At 34.9% G+C, this 21,851-nt stretch overlaps 3 protein-coding genes across 5 annotated transcripts; 1 reads left to right on the top strand and 2 right to left on the bottom strand.

Moving 5' to 3' along the window:
- Positions 1-807: 807 nt before the first annotated feature.
- On the bottom strand, positions 808-21,851 carry LOC116127040 (ABC transporter D family member 1). 3 transcript variants are annotated; one of them, XM_031412711.1, is made up of 28 exons: positions 21,612-21,851; positions 20,911-21,027; positions 20,263-20,402; positions 19,705-19,984; positions 18,808-19,032; positions 18,517-18,714; positions 17,908-18,362; positions 17,388-17,520; positions 17,231-17,309; positions 16,149-16,387; positions 15,726-16,030; positions 15,526-15,637; positions 15,272-15,430; positions 14,680-14,779; positions 14,484-14,592; positions 13,724-13,814; positions 13,356-13,480; positions 13,106-13,255; positions 12,872-12,944; positions 12,253-12,433; positions 12,016-12,174; positions 11,496-11,648; positions 11,177-11,413; positions 10,400-10,563; positions 10,243-10,295; positions 10,069-10,147; positions 9,828-9,882; positions 808-1,384 (listed from the first exon to the last, which is right to left on the bottom strand). In XM_031412711.1, exons 3-28 carry the CDS (start codon positions 20,322-20,324, stop codon positions 1,353-1,355), a joined length of 4,008 nt encoding a protein of 1,335 aa, XP_031268571.1. In that variant the 5' UTR covers positions 20,325-20,402; positions 20,911-21,027; positions 21,612-21,851; the 3' UTR covers positions 808-1,352. The 3 variants fall into 3 exon arrangements, with proteins under 3 accessions (XP_031268571.1, XP_031268572.1, XP_031268569.1); XM_031412712.1 differs by having other exon boundaries at positions 808-1,433; positions 9,877-9,882; XM_031412709.1 differs by lacking the exon at positions 808-1,384 and having other exon boundaries at positions 9,251-9,882.
- Positions 4,267-5,090, top strand: LOC116127042 (lecithin-cholesterol acyltransferase-like 4). The gene is made up of 3 exons (XM_031412714.1): positions 4,267-4,571; positions 4,710-4,764; positions 4,957-5,090. Exons 1-3 carry the CDS (start codon positions 4,411-4,413, stop codon positions 5,017-5,019), a joined length of 279 nt encoding a protein of 92 aa, XP_031268574.1. The 5' UTR covers positions 4,267-4,410; the 3' UTR covers positions 5,020-5,090.
- LOC116127041 lies at positions 6,792-7,564 on the bottom strand. The gene has a single exon (XM_031412713.1). The coding sequence runs from the start codon at positions 7,536-7,538 to the stop codon at positions 6,909-6,911; it is 630 nt and encodes a 209-aa protein (XP_031268573.1). The 5' UTR covers positions 7,539-7,564; the 3' UTR covers positions 6,792-6,908.

Here is a 21,851-nt window from a genome sequence, read left to right as displayed (position 1 = left end):
ACTAAAGAGAATCGAACTCAAAATAATACACCTAAAAGTTTCTGTCCCCACTTGACCACGCAAGAGTGGTTACGTACAAGTATAAATATTATTGTTATTCCTCCATCAGTTTTGTCATCCCTCAACATGGCCTTGCATTATAAAGTTGATATATCGAATTTAACGCAAGTTGAAAGAGTTCTGTATAGTTGTAAACCACAAGTGAATAAAACTTAACACAAGCCTAGAGAGATTTGTGTTGACACTTTACACAACTCAAAAAGCTTAGAGAGGAAAGAGGATAAAGCCTAGAGAGATTTGTGTTGACACTTTACACAACTCAAAAAGCTTAGAGAGGAAAGAGTTATTTATCCCTTGGAGATACAGAAGGGATACCACTAGATAGATATACACATAACCACAATAGTGGGGCTTTGATTTGAATTTTTAAATCACTTTTGGCTTATGGCAAACACGTTGGCAACAAATTGGTTAGTGCTCGTATGCATATTTGCAATCCGTTTTCACGTATTAAACTCAATCTTTATCTTTTGCCAGTTGCCCAGAAACACCATCTTCAATACCCACAAAATCTTATATATTATAATGAGGAATTGAGGATATGTTGGTTAAGTGGTCATCCTTTTCAATATTTTTGAGATACTTTGCCACCTTGAACCTTTAATCATGTGAAGTATTCATAAAGAAACTCAAACCTCAAACCTTATAAGAGTAAATCATCGACCTGACCGCTCGATTAACCCATCATGAATAAGTTATCGAGCAAAATATTATTAAATTTAAAGTTCATAAGATTCAAGAGAAGGATAAACAAAAAGAATTCTATTGGCCGCTGCTACTTTTTATTCATGATGACATCAAAATTATTAATCAAGATATTCTTACAACAGAGATGGGCAAAATAAAACTGAATAGCCCCATGAAGGTGAGTAAATGAACTATACATAGAAAGGATTTCTTCTTTATACTACATAAATTATGGTACTTATGATGGCTTCTAAGATAATCGTCCTAACCTGATTTTTGACACTTTCTAAAGACGATATAATTTCTATTTGGCGGCTTCTCCTTTTTGACCCCTTGCTCATGGGTTTAAGCAAAATAAATACAGCTTGCATTATATAACAAAATAACAAATCATGCTATTGAATGTCATGAATGCCACTGGCGAGTCGTTTGAATGCTGCTGACATAGTGGGTGAGATACGCGATTATAATGTTCGCATATGTGATCAAGGTTACCATCCATTTGAATGGTGAAGACAATTTCGAATATGCATGTGAGTTGAAGAGCTGATACCGTCTGTTTAATACGATTTAAATGAACTGTTAGCTGTAGATGCCGAGTAGACTCATTGCTCAATTTTGCGCAGCTCCCAGTTACCCTCGCCATCAATAAGCCGTAACTCCATTGAGTGGAATGGTATTAGAGCGTATCAAAATCAAGCATCAACAACTAAATAGACAAGTGACAAATCAATCTACTTCTTTGTTTACTGATGGCATTTTCTATGTGCGCATATATATATATGTGCTCTTGTGGCATGTGTATTTCAAGTATGTTTCATACACAGTTATTTCCTGTCACTGAACTGACAACTCATGTGTGTTATAGTGTATGGGATGTGGAGAAATGTTGACAAGAAAACCCCACTGGCTAACAGTAACATAGAACTCTGGACATATATTCAAGAGGTTTTGAATTTGATATATAGATTATAATAGAGTGACCATGAGAAAATTTACTCGGCTGTCAACTTCAAGACCGGGGAATTAATTGAGACCTGGTAAGCTTAAAAAAATGTTGACAATAAGTGTGTGATAGACATAAAACTTGAGTGCCCGGGGCTTTTAAGGATATTATTTATATATCATAAGTTTTATGTTCTGCTTTCCTTGGTTGTGCTGTAACTGGAAGTCTGAATCTGGTTGTTACTCAAGTTGGAACTGATGCTCGTCAGAGCTTAATGTTTGCTGTGGTTGTTCGCATTGCTGGGTAGAGTTGAATAAATCATTTGTTTATGATATTAAGGTTTAAAGTGATTGCTGGCTATTGGTTAAAGAGTTTCCGAGAAGTAAAGGGGGTTTATATGCATTTCCAATGTTTTTGACTGTTACCCAGGACAAAATACTTTAAAAATATGATCGAGTTGGGCTCTCTCAGAATTTCCAGGCTATTTAAACCTTTCCTGGCCTCCACCAGCTTGGTTAAAGTAAGTGTTTCTTTGTTCTAGCTGTTCACATTTTCAACTGAAAATGCATCCTAATTAGCCTTCTTGTGTGGTTCTATCTCCATAGCATGAAATAGTCAATTCTCAGGTATATTTTTTGTGTTATACTCATGGTCTGTTTCTGATATCTCAAACAGTAAACTTTAGAAAAATATGAACCGTTTACAGTTTATGAGTAGGTTTTTTACTTTAAAATATTTTGATACTGTAAATGAGTCGTTTAAGCTCTTTAAAACCAAGTGATTTAACAGCTGATATTATGGATGAAAATACACACTAATTGACTTAATTATCATATGATTAATTCACTACAAAATTGCAACACAAAGAAGTTTCATTTAGTCACCTTCTATACACTACTCTCATAGATAACAAACTAAAAAAGTTGCTAATAAGAATCAACACCAACCATAATCAACTTAGTGCTAGCTAATTAATTAAAGTGCTTCCAAAGCACCCATAGGCAAATAATTCATAATCTACACAATGAAATGCCCCACCATCACCACATCCACACTCTTCATGAGACTCTCTTCTTCAACCTCTCATTTCTTTTCATCTCACCAGCGTTGGAACTTCAACTTTCATGGCTATTGCACAGAAGGGGCTTAACATCTTCGTTATAAACCCTAGTATTATTACTTTGCTTTGAAGGCATCACAACCCAGTTTTCTATTCCATTTTTGGTGATTCAAGGCTTTTTCCATGAAATTTAGCTCTTCCCAAGAGTTGTGACTTGCATTTTTCCAAGAAATGATGGGGTTGTCCTTCTCCACCCAGCTCAAAAAACTACACTTGTTTGCTTCAAGTTGGAGATGGAGTCTTCACTTCCTAAACACTCCAATGAGAAGGACTCATTCCAGATGAGATTACCAGAGCTTGGTGAGTCTCTTTTGTGTTTAGTTGAATCTCTGTTGTGGCTGCAAATTCTTTATAAAATAGCAAATTTATATTTAATTTGTTTACATCTATAAAAATTAATACTTTTAATAGCATTTTTCTATTAACAGAATAAGCTTTACTTGCATATTACAGATTACTCAACCATCCTCAATTTTCCATAATCCAATTGCTTTATAAGCTTGATTGAATTGAACAATCTTCTGGTAAGACAATTCAAAAATTTATCTGATGCTGAAATAATAAGATGACTGAATAATCAAGAAACAATTGATACAAAAAACCACCACTGAATGTATCAAGTTTAGATACTGGATTAAATAAGCAACAACAAAAGGTTCTTAAACTTTTATTTAATAAAAATAATCATAAAAAAACTGCATTATTATGGCTATAACAGCCTTTTTATAGTTTTCCCTAATAAAAAAAAAATCAAAGAGAAAGAACATTAAACAATAAAAAAAAAAAACCAAGAAAAAGAACATTAAACAATTATCACAAAAAAGGTCCCAAAACATACAAAAAGTTGCAAATAAATCCAAAAAAACTCTAGAAGTTTGCAAACACACTTGCAAACATAAAAAAAGGCCTAAAAACGCATCTAAACGATTCCGAAAGCCTAAAAAACGACAAAACTCATGATTGCCACAAGCCTAACTTATTTGATCGTTTCGAAGTGCCACGCCAAAATTCGTCGCATTCTGACATGTCAGCGCTATTCAACACTGTTCACTATTCATCACTGTTTATATGACGCTGTTCATTAATGCATCATTATCCCTTAACTTTGTGGCTGCAAACCAAATCAAATCAGATTTACACTGAGAAATTATCTAAACATTTTATTTCTATCATAAAAAGATGCCCAAAACTCATGATTGCCACAAGCCTAACTTATTTGACCGTTTCGGAGTACCACGCCAAAATTCGTCGCATTCTAAGTTCTAACATCGTCGGCGCTATTCAATACTGTTCACTATTCATCACTGTTTATATGACATTTTCATTACTGTTTATTAATGCATCATTATCTCTTAACTTTGTGGCTGCAAACCAAATCAAATCAGATCTACACTGAGAAATTATTTAAAAATTTTATTTCTGTCATAAAAAGATGCCCAAAACAAAACTAGAATTCTTCATAAATAGAAAATGTATTTTCTTTTTCTAAATAGAACATATAGTTGAAAAATCTTGTTCCTAATTAGCAAATTTAACCCTGACCCTTGGTAAGAGGATTAGGTTATGTACTTTATATGGCTTGATTATATTAATATTCATGTATTTGATGGTTTCAGGTAGATTATGGAGCGGCTATTCCTCTACCTTTCAATATGGAGATTCTGAAACACGCAAGATTTTGCTGCATGCGAAGGTTCCTCCCAAAGTTAAATTCCACAACATATGTGGGATCAATCTTGAGACACCTCACAGTGTTGGGTATGGTTTTTATTTTAAATGTTCCATCAACAGTTAAGCTAGAAACATGTAGCATTAGGTTGAAGCTTAAGAACTTAAAGAATTTTTGCTATTTCTAGGCGGGTATTTGTCTTCTTTGATTTTACATTTACTGTGCAGTTATGGAAGTGAAGATGCACCTGTTGCAGATTTATCAGAACTAAGATTTCTCCAGGTCATTGTCCTCTAAATATTCCTTCTCATGTTATGTAGTGTAATTTCTGAAGTTAATATGTAACAGGTATTATCTATGGCATAGTTTTCTCCTCTTTTCATTTTTATCTTAATGTCTTATCGGTATGTAATGAATTTTTGCTTTCAGTGATGTATTGGTTGCAAAATTTCATATATCTTTGTATATTTGCAGGCTAAATATGTATGTGTTGATGGCGGTGGGACTGTTCCAACTGAATCAGCCAAGGTTCTCTAGCTTCCGTGTTAAACGATTATTTCCGATGTGATGATCTACCATATTAATTATGCTACGAAAATTAAAAATTGAAGCTGTCATTTGATTACTATTTTTGTGACTACAAAATCACGCTGATGTCAACTTAACAAGTGTCTAAAAGACAAAATATACTAATTGCCAAACTCATACCGCCTCAAATATATTTATACCAACCCTATCTCATTTTAAGAGATGGATAGATGAGAGTTTTCCATGTGTCAAGGTAATTTGCAAAACACTTATTATATTGACCTCAAAGGTGTATAAATGAGCACATTTCTTCATGAAAAAAGGAGGCTGAGCAGATAAAAGCTAGACATAGATTTGAGCTTTATTATCTTTCTCTGTAAATAAAGTTTTTATCTATCTTTGTATGTCTTACGAGCAATATCATAGAAATAGCCAGAGAATAGCAAAATAACAGTAGATGTAGGATTCGTTTTAAGCATCCGAACCACTTTAAAAACTTCTTTTGGCAATCTTTTATTTATATTTTCTGTAAACATATATAATCTTAGCACCATATTTAAATCTTATGAATTCATCACGTGTAATTTCTAAGATTCTCTTAACACTTTACACATGCAAGTCGTTGGTATCAAAATCAAGCATCAACAACTATAATAAGACTAAGTGACAAAATCAATCTACTTCTTTGTTTACTGATGGCATGATTTTCTATGTGCGCATATATATGTGTGCTCTTGTGGCATATGTAATTTCAAGTACGTTTTATACACAGTTATTTTTCCTGTTACTGAACTGACAACTCATATGTGTTATATAGTGTATTAGAACTGGGAATGTAGAGAAATGTTGACAAGAAAACCACCACGGGTTGATTATCGTCAACAAGAACTTTTAGGTATATTATTCAAGAAGTTTTAAATTTGATTCATCTGGATTATTAATAAGAGTGACCACTGAGAGGATTTACTCGGTTGTCAACTTCAAGACCTTGAAGGATTAGTTGAAGTGTACATAAACTTAAAAAAAAATTGTTGACAAGAAGTAGAGTGATATAGACATAAAACTTGAGTGCCTTAGGGCTTTTGAGAATATTATTTATCATAATCACAAGTTTTATGTTCTGCTCTCCTTTGGTTGTGCTGTAACTGTGAAGTCTGAATCTCTGGTTGTTACTCAATTTGCAACTGATGCTCCGTCAGAGCTTGATGTTTGCTGCGGAAGATTGTTCGCATTGCTGGGTACAGTTGAATAATCATTTGTTTATGATTATTAAGAGTTTCCGAGATGCAAAGGGGGTTTATTATGCATTTCCAATGTCTTTTGACTGTTACCCAGGACAAAATACTCTAAAAATATGATCGAGTTGGGCCTCTCTCAGAATTTCCAGGCTATTTAAACCTTTCCTGGCCTCCACCAGCTTGGTTAAAGTAAGTGTTTCTTTGTTCTAGCTGTTTCAATTTTCAACTGAAAATGCATCTTAATTAGCCTTCTCTGTGTGCTGCTATCTCCGTAGCATGAAATTAGTCAATTCTCAAGTATATTTTTTGTGTTATTACTCATGTGCTCTGTTTCTGATTATCTCAAACAGTAAACTTTAGAAAAATATGAACCGTTTACTGTTTATGAGTCTGTTTTTCACTTTAAAATATTTTGATACTGTAAATGAGTCGTTTAAGCTCTTTTAAAACCATGTGATTTAACAGCTGATACTATGGATGAATATACAACTTAATTGACTTAATTATCATATGATTAATTCACTACAAAATTGCCAACACAAAGAAGTTTCATCTTAGTCACCTTCTATATATACACTACTCTCATAGATAACAAACTAAAAAAGTTGCTAATAATGAATCAACACCAACCATAATCTAACTTAGTGCTTAGCTAATTAATTAAAGTGCTTCCAAAGCACCCACTAGAGCAAATAATTCATAATCTACACAATGAAATGCCCCACCATCTCCACATCCACACTCTTCATGATGACCTCTCTTCTTCAACCTCTCATTTCTTTTCATCTCCACCAGCTTTGGAACTTCAACTTTCATGGCTACTTGCACAGAAGGAGGCTTAACATCTTCGTTATAAACCCTAGTATTATTACTTTGCTTTGAAGGCATCACAACCCAGTTTTCTATCTCCATTTTTGGTGATTCAAGGACTTTTTCCCATGAAATTTCAGCTCTTCCCAAGAGTTGTGACTTGCATTTTTTCCCAAGAAATGATGGGGTTGTCCTTCTCCACCTCAGCTCAAAAACTACACTTTGTTGCTTCAAGTTGGAGATGGAGTCTTCACTTCCTAAACACTCCAATGAGAAGGACTCATTCCAGATGAGATTACCAGAGCTTGGTGAGATCTCTTTTGTGTTTAGTTGAATTCTCTTGTTGTTGCCTGCAGAGAGATAGTATCTAACAAAGAGTCCACCTTTGCTGATGGACTTATTGAACTCAATGTTTTTGGCTTTTATGATTCTTAGTTCACAAGAAAGTGAAGAAAGATACTGAGGAGGATGAGCAACCATTGTTGTGATCTATAATATAACTTCTAGGTATCAGCTAGTCCAACTGGTTGAATTTCTCGTGAGATTTATATAGGTTTCAGAATCGAATTTCGAGAGAAGGGTTTGGTTTCTCTAAGCTTAGAATTGAAAAGGAGTTTGTTTGTGAAGAAGGGTTTGAGATTATGAGGGTATATATATATAGTTGGTTCATGCATAGGAAGACAATTGAAAGAGAAGGTGGTGTTTGCTTTTATGAGAAAGCTTAATAGAAGTCCATAAAGAAATGAAGAAAATGCGGTTAGATTGAGCACCTAGATCTTAGTTTTAATATAAAGTATAATATAATGTTAAGAGATCCATGAAGGGAATCACAGGAGATTGTGAAGAAGATTATATTGAAATAAAATAAGCTCTTAGGAAGCATGAAGAGGCGGATATCATAAAAATAACCCTTTGCAAGTTGGCATTTGCATTAGTGTTATTGGGTTCATGTGCTTTCAGGATTCTAGTTGATCTCTGTAGATGTGATAAGATAATCTGTATATGGAAGTTATAGCTGGAGTTTTTACCGTCAAAAAGAGGGGTTTTGCCCAATCAATTGCATGCCCACCTGGAATTTTTGTGGATGTAAACGTATATTATTTCTTGAATGTGCTTTTTAGTGTCATTTTAATGTCATGTTTATCTTCTACATACTTGCATCATTTTAATGTCATTACTACAGTAGTCTTACTTCATTTACTGTTTTGGATTAAACTAAGACTATTGAGAGCTGTTTAGTGTTTCAACAAATTATATTTACTTAATTCATCTTCTTGTATTTAAGGTAACTGGAATAAAAAATACAAGTATAATATATATTTTTTTTTTGGGCGACTAGGGTTATCTTGGTCAGCTTGTGTGCACCTCGACTAATTTTTAAGGACCCTGAAGTCAAAGACCGAGTAAACCTTCCAATGGTCAACTCTATTAGCAGCTGAAGAGAATCGAACTCAAAATCTCTTGAGTAATACACCTAAGAGTTTATATCCCCACCTGACCACGCAGGGGTGGTTACATACAAGTATAATATTATTGTTATTCCTCTATCATTTTTGTCATCCCTCAACATGGCCTTGCATTATAAAGTTGATATATAGTTAACCATCGAATTTAATGCAAGTTGAAAGTCTGTATAGTTGCGAACCACAAGTGAATAAAACTTAACACAAAGCCTAGAGAGATTTGTGTTAACACTGACACTTTACAACTCAAAAAGCTTAGAGAGGAAAGAGTTATTTATCCCTTGGAGATACAGAAGGGATACCACTAGATATATATACACATAACCACAATAGTGGGGCTTTAATTTGAATTTTTAAATCACTTTTGGCTTATGGCAAACACGTTGGCAACAAGTTGGTTAGTGCTCGTATGCATATTTGCAATCCGTTTTCACTTATTAAACTCAATCTTTATCTTTTGCCAGTTGCCCAGAAGAAACACCATCTTCAATACCCACAAAATCTTATATACTAGAATGAGGATATGTTGGTTAAGTGGTCATCCTTTTCAATATTTTTGAGATACTTTGCCACCTTGAACCTTTAATCATGTAAAGTATTCATAAAGAAACTCAAACCTCAAACCTTATAAGAGTAAATCATCGACCTGACCGCTCGATTAACCCATCATGAATAAGTTATCGAGCAAAATATTATTAAATTTAAAGTTCATAAGATTCAAGAGAAGGATAAACAAAAAGAATTCTATTGGCCGCTGCTACTTTTTATTCATGATGACATCAAAATTATTAATCAAGATATTCTTACAACAGAGATGGGCAAAATAAAACTGAATAGCCCCATGAAGGTGAGTAAATGAACTATACATAGAAAGGATTTCTTCTTTATACTACATAAATTATGGTACTTATGATGGCTTCTAAGATAATCGTCCTAACCTGATTTTTGACACTTTCTAAAGACGATATAATTTCTATTTGGCGGCTTCTCCTTTTTGACCCCTTGCTCATGGGTTTAAGCAAAATAAATACAGCTTGCATTATATAACAAAATAACAAATCATGCTATTGAATGTCATGAATGCCATTGGCGAGTCGTTTGAATGCTGCTGACATAGTGGGTGAGATACGCGATTATAATGTTCGCATATGTGATCAAGGTTACCATCCATTTGAATGGTGAAGACAATTTCGAATATGCATGTGAGTTGAAGAGCTGATACCGTCTGTTTAATACGATTTAAATGAACTGTTAGCTGTAGATGCCGAGTAGACTCATTGCTCAATTTTGCGCAGCTCCCAGTTACCCTCGCCATCAATAAGCCGTAACTCCATTGAGTGGAATGGTATTAGAGCAGGACGCTAAGATTGAAAAAAAAGAAGTATAAGAAACATTTGCTACGTCGAAAATGGAAATAAAACTTGAAAAAGTTGAAATTTATAGTGGAAAGCAACGCATCAGACTGTCAATTTGAACACTGATCACTTGGATGTTATCCACCAACAATTTTACCAGAATCATTTGGTAGTATAAAAATCTCTACTTACTTGAGAGGAGGTAACAAATGTAATGCCCATATCCTTTGCAAGCCTATAAAGTTGTTCCTCGACATCAACACTCGTGGCACTGCCAATTAAAAGATATAAATACAAAACCAAGGTGCGAAAAGATAATAGTAAAGCAAATTGTCTATTAAAAAAGTGTAGGTTTTTGTTTCATACTTGGTGCACTCGTCTAGGATTCCAAATTTAGGCCGGTGAAAGAATAAGCGTGCCTTGTAGAAGACAAAACATCATGTTAAACAGTGAAAAATCCACCAGTTGAGTTCTGATTTTTTATCATTATAACAAGGCCTTTAAGGTGCTATTGATCACTTACCATGCCTAATCTCTGCTGTTCTCCAAGAGAGAGAGTGTCTTCCCACTTGAGATCAGCATCCCAACCAACTTCATCCCTTTCCAAGAGATAGCTTAATCGAACATTCTCCAAAATGTGTTTCAAGTATGCATCCAAAATATTAGTAGTGTCGACTGTTTTTTCACCTGATATTCAGCATGACCGTAATCAGTGGAAACCAAAAAGAAAAGACCAAGAGAAAATATAAAGTAGATGAGCAACCTGTCTACAAGACTTCCTAATGAATAGAAGACATGCTATCCATACTTAAATGGTACAATAAAAAACAGCAGCTTGTGAAAGGGATTTGGCATATGTCCAGTAATAAAGCCACTAGTTTCAGCACTTGTACTTCAGATTGTAACAGGCCGATAAGAAAGAAAGAAAAATGAAACCGTTAAAGGTGACTAATCCTGAAAGCACCACAGCTTGAAACATGAAAAGAAACAAATTAAGGTGCAACTACAGGAAGGCATTTGGGTTATTTTCAGGGTACAGCTAATAGAGAAGGAGAAACAGACTTTCGGTTAGAATTATTCAACAACAATAACATTTATAATATTATATTGTCCTTTGAAGTTGCATTAGTCAATAAAACAGAAATAGATTTGTAATCCACCTCAGTCTGATAGTGGAAAGTCTAGACAAACACTATAAGACACTTTTGTGACATTAGAATGATAACTGTTTCACCATACACAGTATGACAACGGAAACTAAATGCATAATAAGGCATTACAACTTATTCACATAACTTACCATTTCCATGAAGCTTTAATGCCCACAGCTCTGCTTCCTCACGAGAAAGAGGATAAATAATTTGATCCCTCAAGGTTCCTAAGCATGTATATGGCCTCTGTGGAACGTAGAAGATCCCACAACCTGATCCAGCCTCTTCAATAATATGCTGTGATGGTTTCGCAAGACTTCCGCTGACAACGGGCCAAAGACCTCTTAGGACTCTGAAAACAGAACTTTTTCCACTTCCATTTGGACCTGAAAAGTTACACACGTCTCATGTAAACTTACATACAAAGATAAACAACAAAACTCAAGGAAAAGGAAACTATTCACTCACCAGTAACAAGCAGGCTCTTCCCTGGTACTATATCACATGTCAGCCGCCTGGCCAACAGTTTCTGAGCTGGGGTAATAATATCCAGCTCAGAAAAAGAAATGGCATCTTCAGAATAAAGATTGTGGTGTGAATGACTATTGGTCCCATCAACCCCTGGACAGCCAACAAGTTTGTAAGCCTGCTGTGTAACTTTTGAACAACTCAAACACAGAAAAAAATCAAAGCAGAAAACTTTTCCAACTGGCTATTTGCTTATCAATAAGGCGATTGTTACTTATAAGGGCTTCAGAAAGATAAGACTAGTACAAGATAGTAATTGATGATCAGCACACGCAAAGAACAAATTTAGCATGAGACATGTCAAGCAAAGAATGCATAAGAAAGTCATGTCACAAACTCAGGAATTGATGTCAATTTTTTTTAATATTTATAGAAAGCCATTAATTTTGATAAAGTCAAGCCACGATTCCTAAAATGAAGAATCCACAAAATAATTCTGAGAGAAGAGAGAAAGATGTACCAGACTGAGCAGCATCTAGAAGCTCTTCAAGCTCAAAAATTCGGTTGATTCCACCTGACAGCTCAAGGAACTTTCTATGCAATTCAAGAATATCACCAAAGGCTAAAAAGCTTTGAGATACAACAGAAGCAAGGAACCGCAACGCATGTGCCAGCTCACCTGAGAATACATTGAAATGAGATGTGAGTGAGAAAGAAAACGAGTATAGCTCACATCAACTTTTAGTAATAATCTCACCTTGAGTGGAAGTCAGGGCCCGATCTCCCTTGTGTTCTAAAGCATATAACAAGCTCAACCCCCAAGTCACATTATTGGGAAGTTGCTTAGTGACAAAATCATCAAGTATACCAAACAGCCATTTCTTCTTTAAAAGTAACAGAGAATGGTCAAGAAGCTCCCTGAATCTTGAATCAATCATCTGCCATTATAAGTAATATACAGTTCAAGAAAGACAGAAAGTTACAAGGGAGCAGAAATTTAATCTAATAAAACATTAAGCCAAAAAAAAAAAAAAAAAGAACCATAATGGACGATGATTCACATGAGAAACACTAGAGACAAGTTTCTCTCAAACTATAAAGTAACATTATTATTTATGACAAAATTTCAGAATCTGTCTGCATGTTAACCAAGACTCTTGACAATTTTGGCAATCAACTCATAATTGGGGTAATTTCAATCTCAATTAGTCTACTTTTCCACTTAACAAGTTCCAGGTCCAAACAACCACTTATTTCAAAATGCAATGATCATGCTTATGTCCAAAGATCAAAGCCCAGAAACATCGAGCAGTTAATATAACTAACTGGCATCCAAATACTATAAACACACACATGGAAAGAAGGAAGTAGCTTACAGCTTTTTCTCGAGAACCACCTCCAAAGAAAGCAATAGATTCAGCATGAGTACGTAATCTTTCATGCATGAACCTAATTATTATAAAAAAACCAGAAAGTTAATTTGATATTTACAACAATAAACAACATTAAATCCATACATAATTTTATACTCTCTATGTGCAAGTGTGTACATACATGCATGTAAAACTCAGCACAAGTAAATTAGAAAGCTGAACCAAAAATAAAATTACCTAAAGGTTCCTTCAAGCTGTTGTTCTCGACTTGTCAAATCACCAAAGTCAGGAGTAACCGTCCTCAGAAAACCCAAACCAAGGAACATATACACATACAGTATGGCAACTCCCCTCTGACCTGTCAAGAGCTTCATTCTCCAAGTAAACCTTTAAAATTGCAACAAACTCTGGATTATTATTAATTCCTACTAAAACCTTATAGATTGCTACCAAAAGACAATAAAATAAAATTGATAGAAGTACTCACCACAGAATGTCGACAGATGGCTTGACCATACCAGTCACCAAACCTGCCAGATCAGAGGTTAACTTTTCCAGATCCTGAGTTATTCGCTGATCTGCATCAATGCTTTTGCTTGACATGTTGAAAACCTAAAATATGCATTTAACACAAGTTTAAAAATGCTCAAATATTGAGTCAGTACTAACACAGAAAGAGGAAAAGGGAGAAGCTTCACGTCACTACCAGTCTATTATCCAAAAATTTAGTTGGTAAATTTTGAGTATGAAATACACAAAAGTGTTTCAGGGTAATTATAGAGATAATTAATCAGTATTGTTCACTGCCCCATAGTATAAAAATGCATATCTTACATCAGCATACAATCCAGTTACCTTGTAAAATGCATTATTTCTTAAGTAGTTCTTTAGTAAGTGTTGAGTCATACGAATTCTCCAACCAAGGGCCAATCTGGCAGTCAAGTGCCTGCAAAACAAAATGTAATTCAAATGAAGTTCTTTCCACTGAATATCTGGCATATCATACCATAACAGTCTATAATGGTGATAATATATGCGATGTGAATGCAATTCTTTTAGCCTACTTAGCCAATAAACAGTAGATGCACAAAATATAGCAGCAAGAGCTTCACAAAGGACAACACCACCATATGTAACCGATGAGAACTCATTCTCTTAGCATAGTCACAAAGTTCCAAATAGAAGGAAATCAATCATGAGGAGTAGCACTGCAAATATGCAAAGAGATGGCTAATTACCAGCCCTTGGTGAGCTACAAGAAAAAGCATGAGACAAATCTGAATGCCAATTCTCAGATTACTGGGTTTATAAATTTTTACAAATTCCCAAATTTCATCAGTTCCGCTGGTCTCAAAAACTTATCAACGAGTTTATTCAAATAGTATATTACATCATAGACTTCTAGAAAATATTTAATACCATTCATGTTCATGTTACATTCAACACTCCAGCAATGCAAAATATCTATCAAAACCTTTCCTATTTCGGGGTGCTGTTAATAATTTCCAAAAATATTAGGTATACCGCAGATACAAACTACTTGGTATCAATTACATGGATAGATCATTATTTGAATTTCAAAAGAAGTTCCATTCAACCAAACACCAAAAAATACCTTAGTGAAGGTGCAATGAAAGAAGAAGCAGCACTTTGAAGAACGCTAACACCAATTAAACGAACAAAGGAGGCCTTATCCTGCTCCAGAACATACTTCACAGTGGTTCCTGTGAGCATTAATGCATTCCATTAACATAAATGTGACCTCTCAGATTATCAAATGCATATAGAATAAAACTAAATGTTGGTAATACCATTCAATGAGGCAATCCGATCGGAAATCCATGTTCTCGAGAGAACAAGAAATGCAACTGCAAGTAGTTGTGCCCCCTGTTTGTCAAATACTGTGGGTACCTGAAAAGCAAGCAGTAAAGAGGTCCATAGAAGATCTAAGAGAACTTATAGTCAGGGATGAAAACGAATTAGCATATTCTTGGATGACAATAGGTCCATTGTGAGCCATCTAGTAGGTTATAAACAAATGAAAATGTGTGAGCAGGCCCTAAATAAATATCACACTCTCATGCAAGTAACACCATGACAGTCAGACACTATAGAACAACAGAAACAACAATAATAAATTCTTTTGAAGACCAAACTAAAAGTTGATAAATGGATTTCATAGCACTAACATTGCATTTCACACAGCAAAATAAGACATGCTAACATATAAAGTTTGTGCATAGACTTGGAATCCAAGATCATTGACAATGTAACGTCAAATCAAGTTTTTGAAAGACAAGGTGCTGAGAGGATATGTTCAGTTTTATCCAATCATCTTCTACCAGCAACACAAGGATTAATAGGAGAGCTTGCAGCATGTCTTATCAAACTAAGGAAACTCACCAATACTTTAGACATGGCAGCCACTCTCACAGGCAATCCCCTCGGAGGACTTCGAAGTTGTGGAAAGATGGGCAATGGAACACTGTGATCCACGGAGGGGGATGCTGCTATCACCTCAGATATGTATGACTGGGTCTTTGAATTTGAGAAAGTGGAGTCCTAAATAAAATACCATACACAATGTTGGCACTACTAAGAAATCGATCCAATATAAATTACTCATAAAAAAACCAAATATTTTAATAATTTAATACCTTTTTAGCCATTACAAATGCCCTTTCAACAGCCATCGCATCACTTTGGCGGTCTGTCTCAGAAGACTTGCTCATATTGATCACAGATTTGGTTATGACAGGAGTGTCATCCCTGCAGTACATTCAATTCTAGCAAGTAAAGGTCTAAAATCCATATAATTAACACACAAACACGCAGATTAACAAACTTATAGTCCAACCTTCTGTAATGAACACGCCATTCTCCTTCTCCATCCAATGACAAAACCACGTCGTGAAATGCAACTAGTGCTGGACGATGAGATATGGTTATGCATGATGTTCCCATGGCTCGAACTTTAGCACAGAAACGTTCCTCCATATCAGTTGTCACAGCACTTGTGCACTCATCAAGAATTGCAAATTTTGGCTTATGATAAAACAGTCTTGCCATTCCCAACCTTTGTTGCTCTCCGAGAGATAGTTCATCACCCCAGTTAACTTCTTTTTCTGGTGGGTAACGGTCTAGTAGATACTCAAGGTCCACCTAAAAGATTGAACAACCAAATAGCCACCAAATACTAAGTCAAAGTATATTTTGATAGTACAAAATTATTTTGTATCTATTTTAGAAGGGAAAGGAGAGAAAAGATAAGAAATTCTACATTTTTCAACAACTCCACCATTCCACTATGTGTTAATGCCTCAACCTCTTGTGCTGCAGTAAGAGGATATATTAATTGGTCACGCAGTGTTCCTACAGCTGTATATGGTCTTTGTGGCACATAGAAAATCTCCTTATTAAGATCAGAACCAACCCCAGGTTTTGCAATATGGCCAGACACCAGTGGCCAAAGCCCCCCTAGGACTCGGAAAAGAGAGCTCTTCCCGCTACCATTTGGACCTTCAGTGAAAAATGGTTTTTAACAAAATTGTGTCAGATTCACAAATATAGACTATATCTAAAAAAAAAAATGTTTTGAACACCCTTTGTCACTGGAACAAACACTCCCTTTAAGTTTCAGTGTCCAATTACAAACAGAGTAGACATAATCCATGAAAATAAAAATATCAAGTAACTCCCAAGATGTACCATCTTACTACTTATAAGCTTTATTCTCTTTTTTCAATAAACAAACTAGAAAAAAAAAAATACTATAGAGATGGGGATTTCCAAGAAGCAAACAAGTTGTCCACACAAATAGGATAAGCCCAAGTTAAAAAAAAAAAAAAGACCTAAACAAGTACATGATAAGACAGCCCACAAGCTAAACTACCAAAAACAAAGCTGACTATATCAGCCAGCATAATGAAAATAAAAATAAAAAATCAATTACACTCAAAATGCCTTCCAATTTAGATGTCCTAAAAGAGAATCCTGAAATTCTATCCAACAAAAGAAATAATGTCTTCCTTGCCGTTTGCTTGCAAAATCCTACTATTTCTCTCTATCAAATTTTTATTTGGATACATACAGCAAAGTTTTATATTACCACAAATATTAAACTCCGAATAAGTAATAATGCTACATGTAATGAAGAAACTGCTTGTCCTTTTAAAGAAAGGAAAACCTGACATTTTTTTCTCAAAGTGGGAATTCACTAACCTGGCAAAAACTACAACATAAAAAATTCAAACTCTGAAAGATACTTCAACAAGAAGTCTAGGGAAAGGAGATGGAAAACAAAATAAAACAGACAGAACAATGCAGTGCCAAATTAAGATACTCTGAAGCAAGAAAAAATACCTGTAATTAAAAGATTTGAACCCGGCTCAACCTTTAGAGTTAAATCCTCCACCAAAACATTATTAGTTGGGGTAACAACCTAGAAAATAGTAATATAAGTTACATACCAAGTAAATAGTGATATTAACATATAGATAATTCAAAATATTTCAAATACCTTGACACCAGAAAACTCAATGTAATTGGCTTCACTAAAGAAATTCCTATTTCCATTTCTTTGTGAAGATTTATCATCAATACTTAGCTCTCTAGATATGACCATTAACTCGTGAATCCGATCAGCATAACCACTGAAAAAGAACTTGTTAGAACTAACCAAAAATTAAACAAGCAAAGAACATAAAGGTATAAGACTTGTCAATGGTCAACCACTCATATCCTCTCTTTCTCCATTTAAATCTCATTTGAGAAAATCATCTACTTCAATTATATATGCTCAATGTGGTGATAAACATAAACAGGCTTTTACAAGAAGTTTAAAGGCAAAGAGCTTGGTAAAGAGTAAACGTAAGAGAGATTTCCAAAAAAATCTGAGAAACATTTATGATAAATTTGGTATTTTAAGGAGGTTTTCAGATCAACTAAAATTCATCATTCTTTTTTCCTTTTTTTAAAGAGAGAGAGAGAGTTGTCATTTCACCTCCTTGTGAAGACACAAGTAATGGATCAACATATACCTGAGACGATTAAGCTTCCTTGAACTTGTGGAAAGAGTTCCCAGGGACTGAAACAGTGAGATTATGACACTAGTATGGTATCTTAAATTGCTCAACATCTCTGCTCGTCCTAAAGTTGAAGACTCAGGTCTAAGATGTCCAGCGAAAAAGGGCTCAATAATCAAAACAACAGCGACTGTCGCACCAAGATACTTCAACAAGAAGTCCTGAATCATGCCAAACCACCAATGATCATGAAGGACAGTGCTCATATGCCTAGTAAGAGACTTAAATTTCTTCTGAATATGTGATTCTTCTCTGTTTTCTCCACCATAAAATGCTATGCTTTCTGCATGGGTCCTTAACCGGGAATGAAGTTGTCGATACTCCCCTCCAAGTTGTTGTTCTTTTGACATTAGTTTCCCAAATGCAGGAGAGAAGTTTCTGATCATGCCCCCTGCACCCAATACATATGCCTAGACACCAACAAGTTCAATGGGAAACCATAAACTACAGCAGTTGCATACTAAGCAACAAAGTGTCTGCAACTATTAAGTAGTTTCAAGAAAAGAGAGAGAGAGAGAGAGTGAGGGAGAGAGCACACAACTTCTACGAACATGAAAGACTTACCAGTATCCAAAAAAAATATTTAGGGCTGGCATAAGAACACAGCCGCCACGTATAAAGCAGACCATCAGTAACTGCAATCAAATCATCTTGTACAAGTTCACTCAACTCTGAGCAGAACTTTGGTACATCACTTGCAATTCGTTGTTCAGGATTAGTAATCCGGCCATCAACATGTGATATTTTGTAATATGCCATGTTCTGAAACACAAAGAAAAGGATAGTAAACAACAGAGAGAAGGTATTCAGATTAGACAGAATCATCCAACAACCAGACATAGCAACCATAATTACCTCGAAATAACGTGAATGGATGAGCTTTGTCAATATTTTTCTAAACCGCAAACTTAAGGTCCCAGTAATAAACTTTGAAGTAGAATGCATTGTTGAAAGAAGAAAACACAGCAAAATATTTTCAGATATCAGTCGGAAAAATAATGGCACACGTCGAAGAAAAGCGGCCCGAAATAGAAATCCTTGCACTTTTGCTAATCTGTTGCTCAAAGCAGTTCTTAACACCTGCAGAAAGCATAAAGTAGATATTTACTTGAAGAGTACAAAAGCACTTCTGTCCTCCAAAGTCTCATTCACTATAAAAACATTTTCTGTTTCTTTTTTTAACTTCCTCAGGGTGAAAAATTAGATTTAGACATGAATTGTTTATATGAATACCAGTCATATTAGTATATGATTTCAATCTATAAATATGTCTCCACACTTTAAAATTAAAAGAGTTCATTAATATAATATAAGTTATTTGATCTATTATTGAAGTGGAGTATGGCTAGTATTTTCTCTCTTCTCTTCTTCTATATCACTTTTTTTCCTAGTTCTCTCCCACTCTTTTTCCTATGGAAACTCAAAATTCAAGTAAGAATTCAGAAGTACTGTTCTCATCTGTACATCCTTTTCTTAACACACATAAACCTTCTCACGTCACACCCCGAAGCTCCAAGGTCACACCCCAATGAATGAATGCCAAGGATTGAAACAAAATTTGTATTAGTGTGTTTTCTCAATGACATTTATTTTCCTTATCAATTACAAGCCTCAAAAAATCACACACTCCACAATATTTGTTATTTCAGTAAATAATTGACATACAAAATGTACAAATTTTCTTGCTAAATATAAAAGAAAATTGACAGAAAAAATGCACTGTAATAAACAGTAATTGCCCCAAAAGCTTACCACTATGCCCACTAATGCCAAAATATTCCTTGCACCCATTTGTCCCATCTCAGATAGTAGAATTGCAGCTAGAACCTTTAGTGAATTTGATCCTCCTTTCTTTTGCTTACTTTTCTTTTTGTTACTACCATCCTTCTCCCCCTTGCCTGGTCTTTCTTCATTATCTCCAACCCCATTGTAATGGCCAAAAGAATCAGGTGTTCTGCGGCTAAACCGTGATTGCAGATACGTAGCAGTTCCACCAGCAACTAAGATACCACCGGCTAGCAACAGAGCTTTCCTGTGAAACCATACGAATAACACAGGTTCACTTGCGAAAGAGATGTACAAGGGATGTGTGCATGAAATAAATGTCTTCATAACAGTATTTCAGACTAGTAAAACTTTTCAAATATTATATTAATATGCAGCCTTATTATTGTATCAAAATAGCAATAATAACAACAATATATACGCGTGCTTGTGTGTATCATTTGAATACCAAATAATATTGGGTTATTCATGATGTAGGCAATTTGATAAAAATGATGATACTGAAAAGGCAAAAACATTTCATACCTTCTTGAAGATAGAATATTCCGACCACGTTCAGTCAACTGCAACAGTTGAAGAGAAGGCATAGCTGAACGTGAACCTTCTCCAACCAATAACTACCAATCCCTCTTGTAGCTTCCTCTTGCTTTCAGAAGCCAAAATATCTGGAATGTATCAAAATTGCATTCAAGATGATAACACTTAAAGCATTTGGGGCAGGGACATAAGACATAAGAAAGATAAAATGATGAGATGGATGGTGAGTGAGGGGAAGAACAGAAGACAGATAGAGAGATGTCAAAATGCATGAAGGCCAAATCTGCCAGTGCAACAGTACAACCATGAAATGAGAGCATGATTACTGAGACAATTTGTAGAGGTCAAATACATTCAATCACAGAAGTTAATACTATCTTTCTACCACAAGCATCAGAGTAAGCACACTTGAATTAGAACTTAAGAAACCAAATTTTAAATTTAAGCTCTAAATGTACTATAAACCCCAAAAATTAATAACGTTAAACCATGCTCCATAACATGTAGAAGTTGATGAGAGTACATGGTTCTGGAAAAATGAATATTCAAGCTATAGAAACTTTAAACGACGAAACATTCCTTGAATATTTTATTCTTTTTCAAAAAATATGCCCTCCAGGATCATGCATCACATACCTGCAAATCGTTTTGTGGAAAAATGAGATTACAGAATACCATATCATCGCAGAGTGTAAACTTCATCAAGTTGCCCGATCATTGACACTAATAGATATTTCTCTTTCCATAAATTAACTGCAGCAAGGGATAACTAAATGACATCATTTCAATTTTCTAAATTCCATCTTCACTTTCTAACAAACGAATAAATTAAAAATAATGAAAAACAAATTCGATAGCCCTTTCAGCAGACACCAGCGACTCCGAAAACAGTTGCTCTCACTGTTTTACTCATTTTCAAATATTCTACAACACGCATATTCATTTCCAGTTTCAAATTCCAAATTCTAGAAAATGCTATAAGAAGCTCCTAAAAACACTAAATCGGTTTTCCTGCCTCCGTTTTTCAACTAATTTCAAAAATGATCACAGATTCACATACATACACCTAAAAACCTCAAGCGTGAACTCGAATAGCAATCACCATGTAACACATGATTTAGCTTCAAAATTATTCATAAAATTCCATAAATATCATAACTCTACTTCAAATTAAATTTAAATAATCTGAAAGTCAACCGAACAACTAAAAAACGAACTCAATTCTCCACACCGTTCACGTGCTTCATTCAACACTCAACACATCGACACTCAATCAGCACAACACATAAATTTAAAATTAAAATTAAAATTTTCAGCTACTTCATTCTCATCCATACCTCACTGACCGTCCGTCACGTAGAAGTGAGTCCGAAACGACACAGCAGAAGCAATGAAACGCAGGCAGAGAAGGAGATGAGAAACACAGAATCAGATCCAAAAACCCTAGAGATTTGTGATAGTGAAGAGAAGAGATGAGAAGATACTGTACATAGCGTGAGAATCGTAGAGAGCGAACCGAACGGAATTCCAAAAACAAAGGGGAGAGAGAGAGAAAGAAAGAAAGAAAAGAAAAGAAA

Source organism: Pistacia vera, unplaced genomic scaffold (assembly GCF_008641045.1).
Source record: "Pistacia vera cultivar Batoury unplaced genomic scaffold, PisVer_v2 Contig188, whole genome shotgun sequence".
Taxonomy (NCBI): domain Eukaryota; kingdom Viridiplantae; phylum Streptophyta; class Magnoliopsida; order Sapindales; family Anacardiaceae; genus Pistacia; species Pistacia vera.
The sequence above is the reverse complement of the archived record's forward strand: the minus strand, read 5'-3'. Positions and strand labels throughout refer to the sequence as shown.

Bases quoted from the DNA above. Each gene is read 5' to 3' on its own strand.
- LOC116127042 (XM_031412714.1), top strand. From the start codon at position 4,411: ATGTATTTGATGGTTTCAGGTAGATTATGGAGCGGCTATTCCTCTACC. The intron at 4,572-4,709 runs GTATGGTTTTTA...TTTACTGTGCAG, and splicing joins GAGACACCTCACAGTGTTGG to TTATGGAAGTGAAGATGCAC. The intron at 4,765-4,956 runs GTCATTGTCCTC...GTATATTTGCAG, and splicing joins CAGAACTAAGATTTCTCCAG to GCTAAATATGTATGTGTTGA.
- LOC116127041 (XM_031412713.1), bottom strand. From the start codon at position 7,538: ATGGTTGCTCATCCTCCTCAGTATCTTTCTTCACTTTCTTGTGAACTA.
- LOC116127040 (XM_031412711.1), bottom strand. From the start codon at position 20,324: ATGCCTTCTCTTCAACTGTTGCAGTTGACTGAACGTGGTCGGAATATT. The intron at 18,715-18,807 runs GTAATTATGGTT...TTTGTGTTTCAG, and splicing joins TCCATTCACGTTATTTCGAG to AACATGGCATATTACAAAAT. The intron at 17,521-17,907 runs GTATATGTTGAT...GTTCTTTTTCAG, and splicing joins AGGAAGCTTAATCGTCTCAG to TGGTTATGCTGATCGGATTC.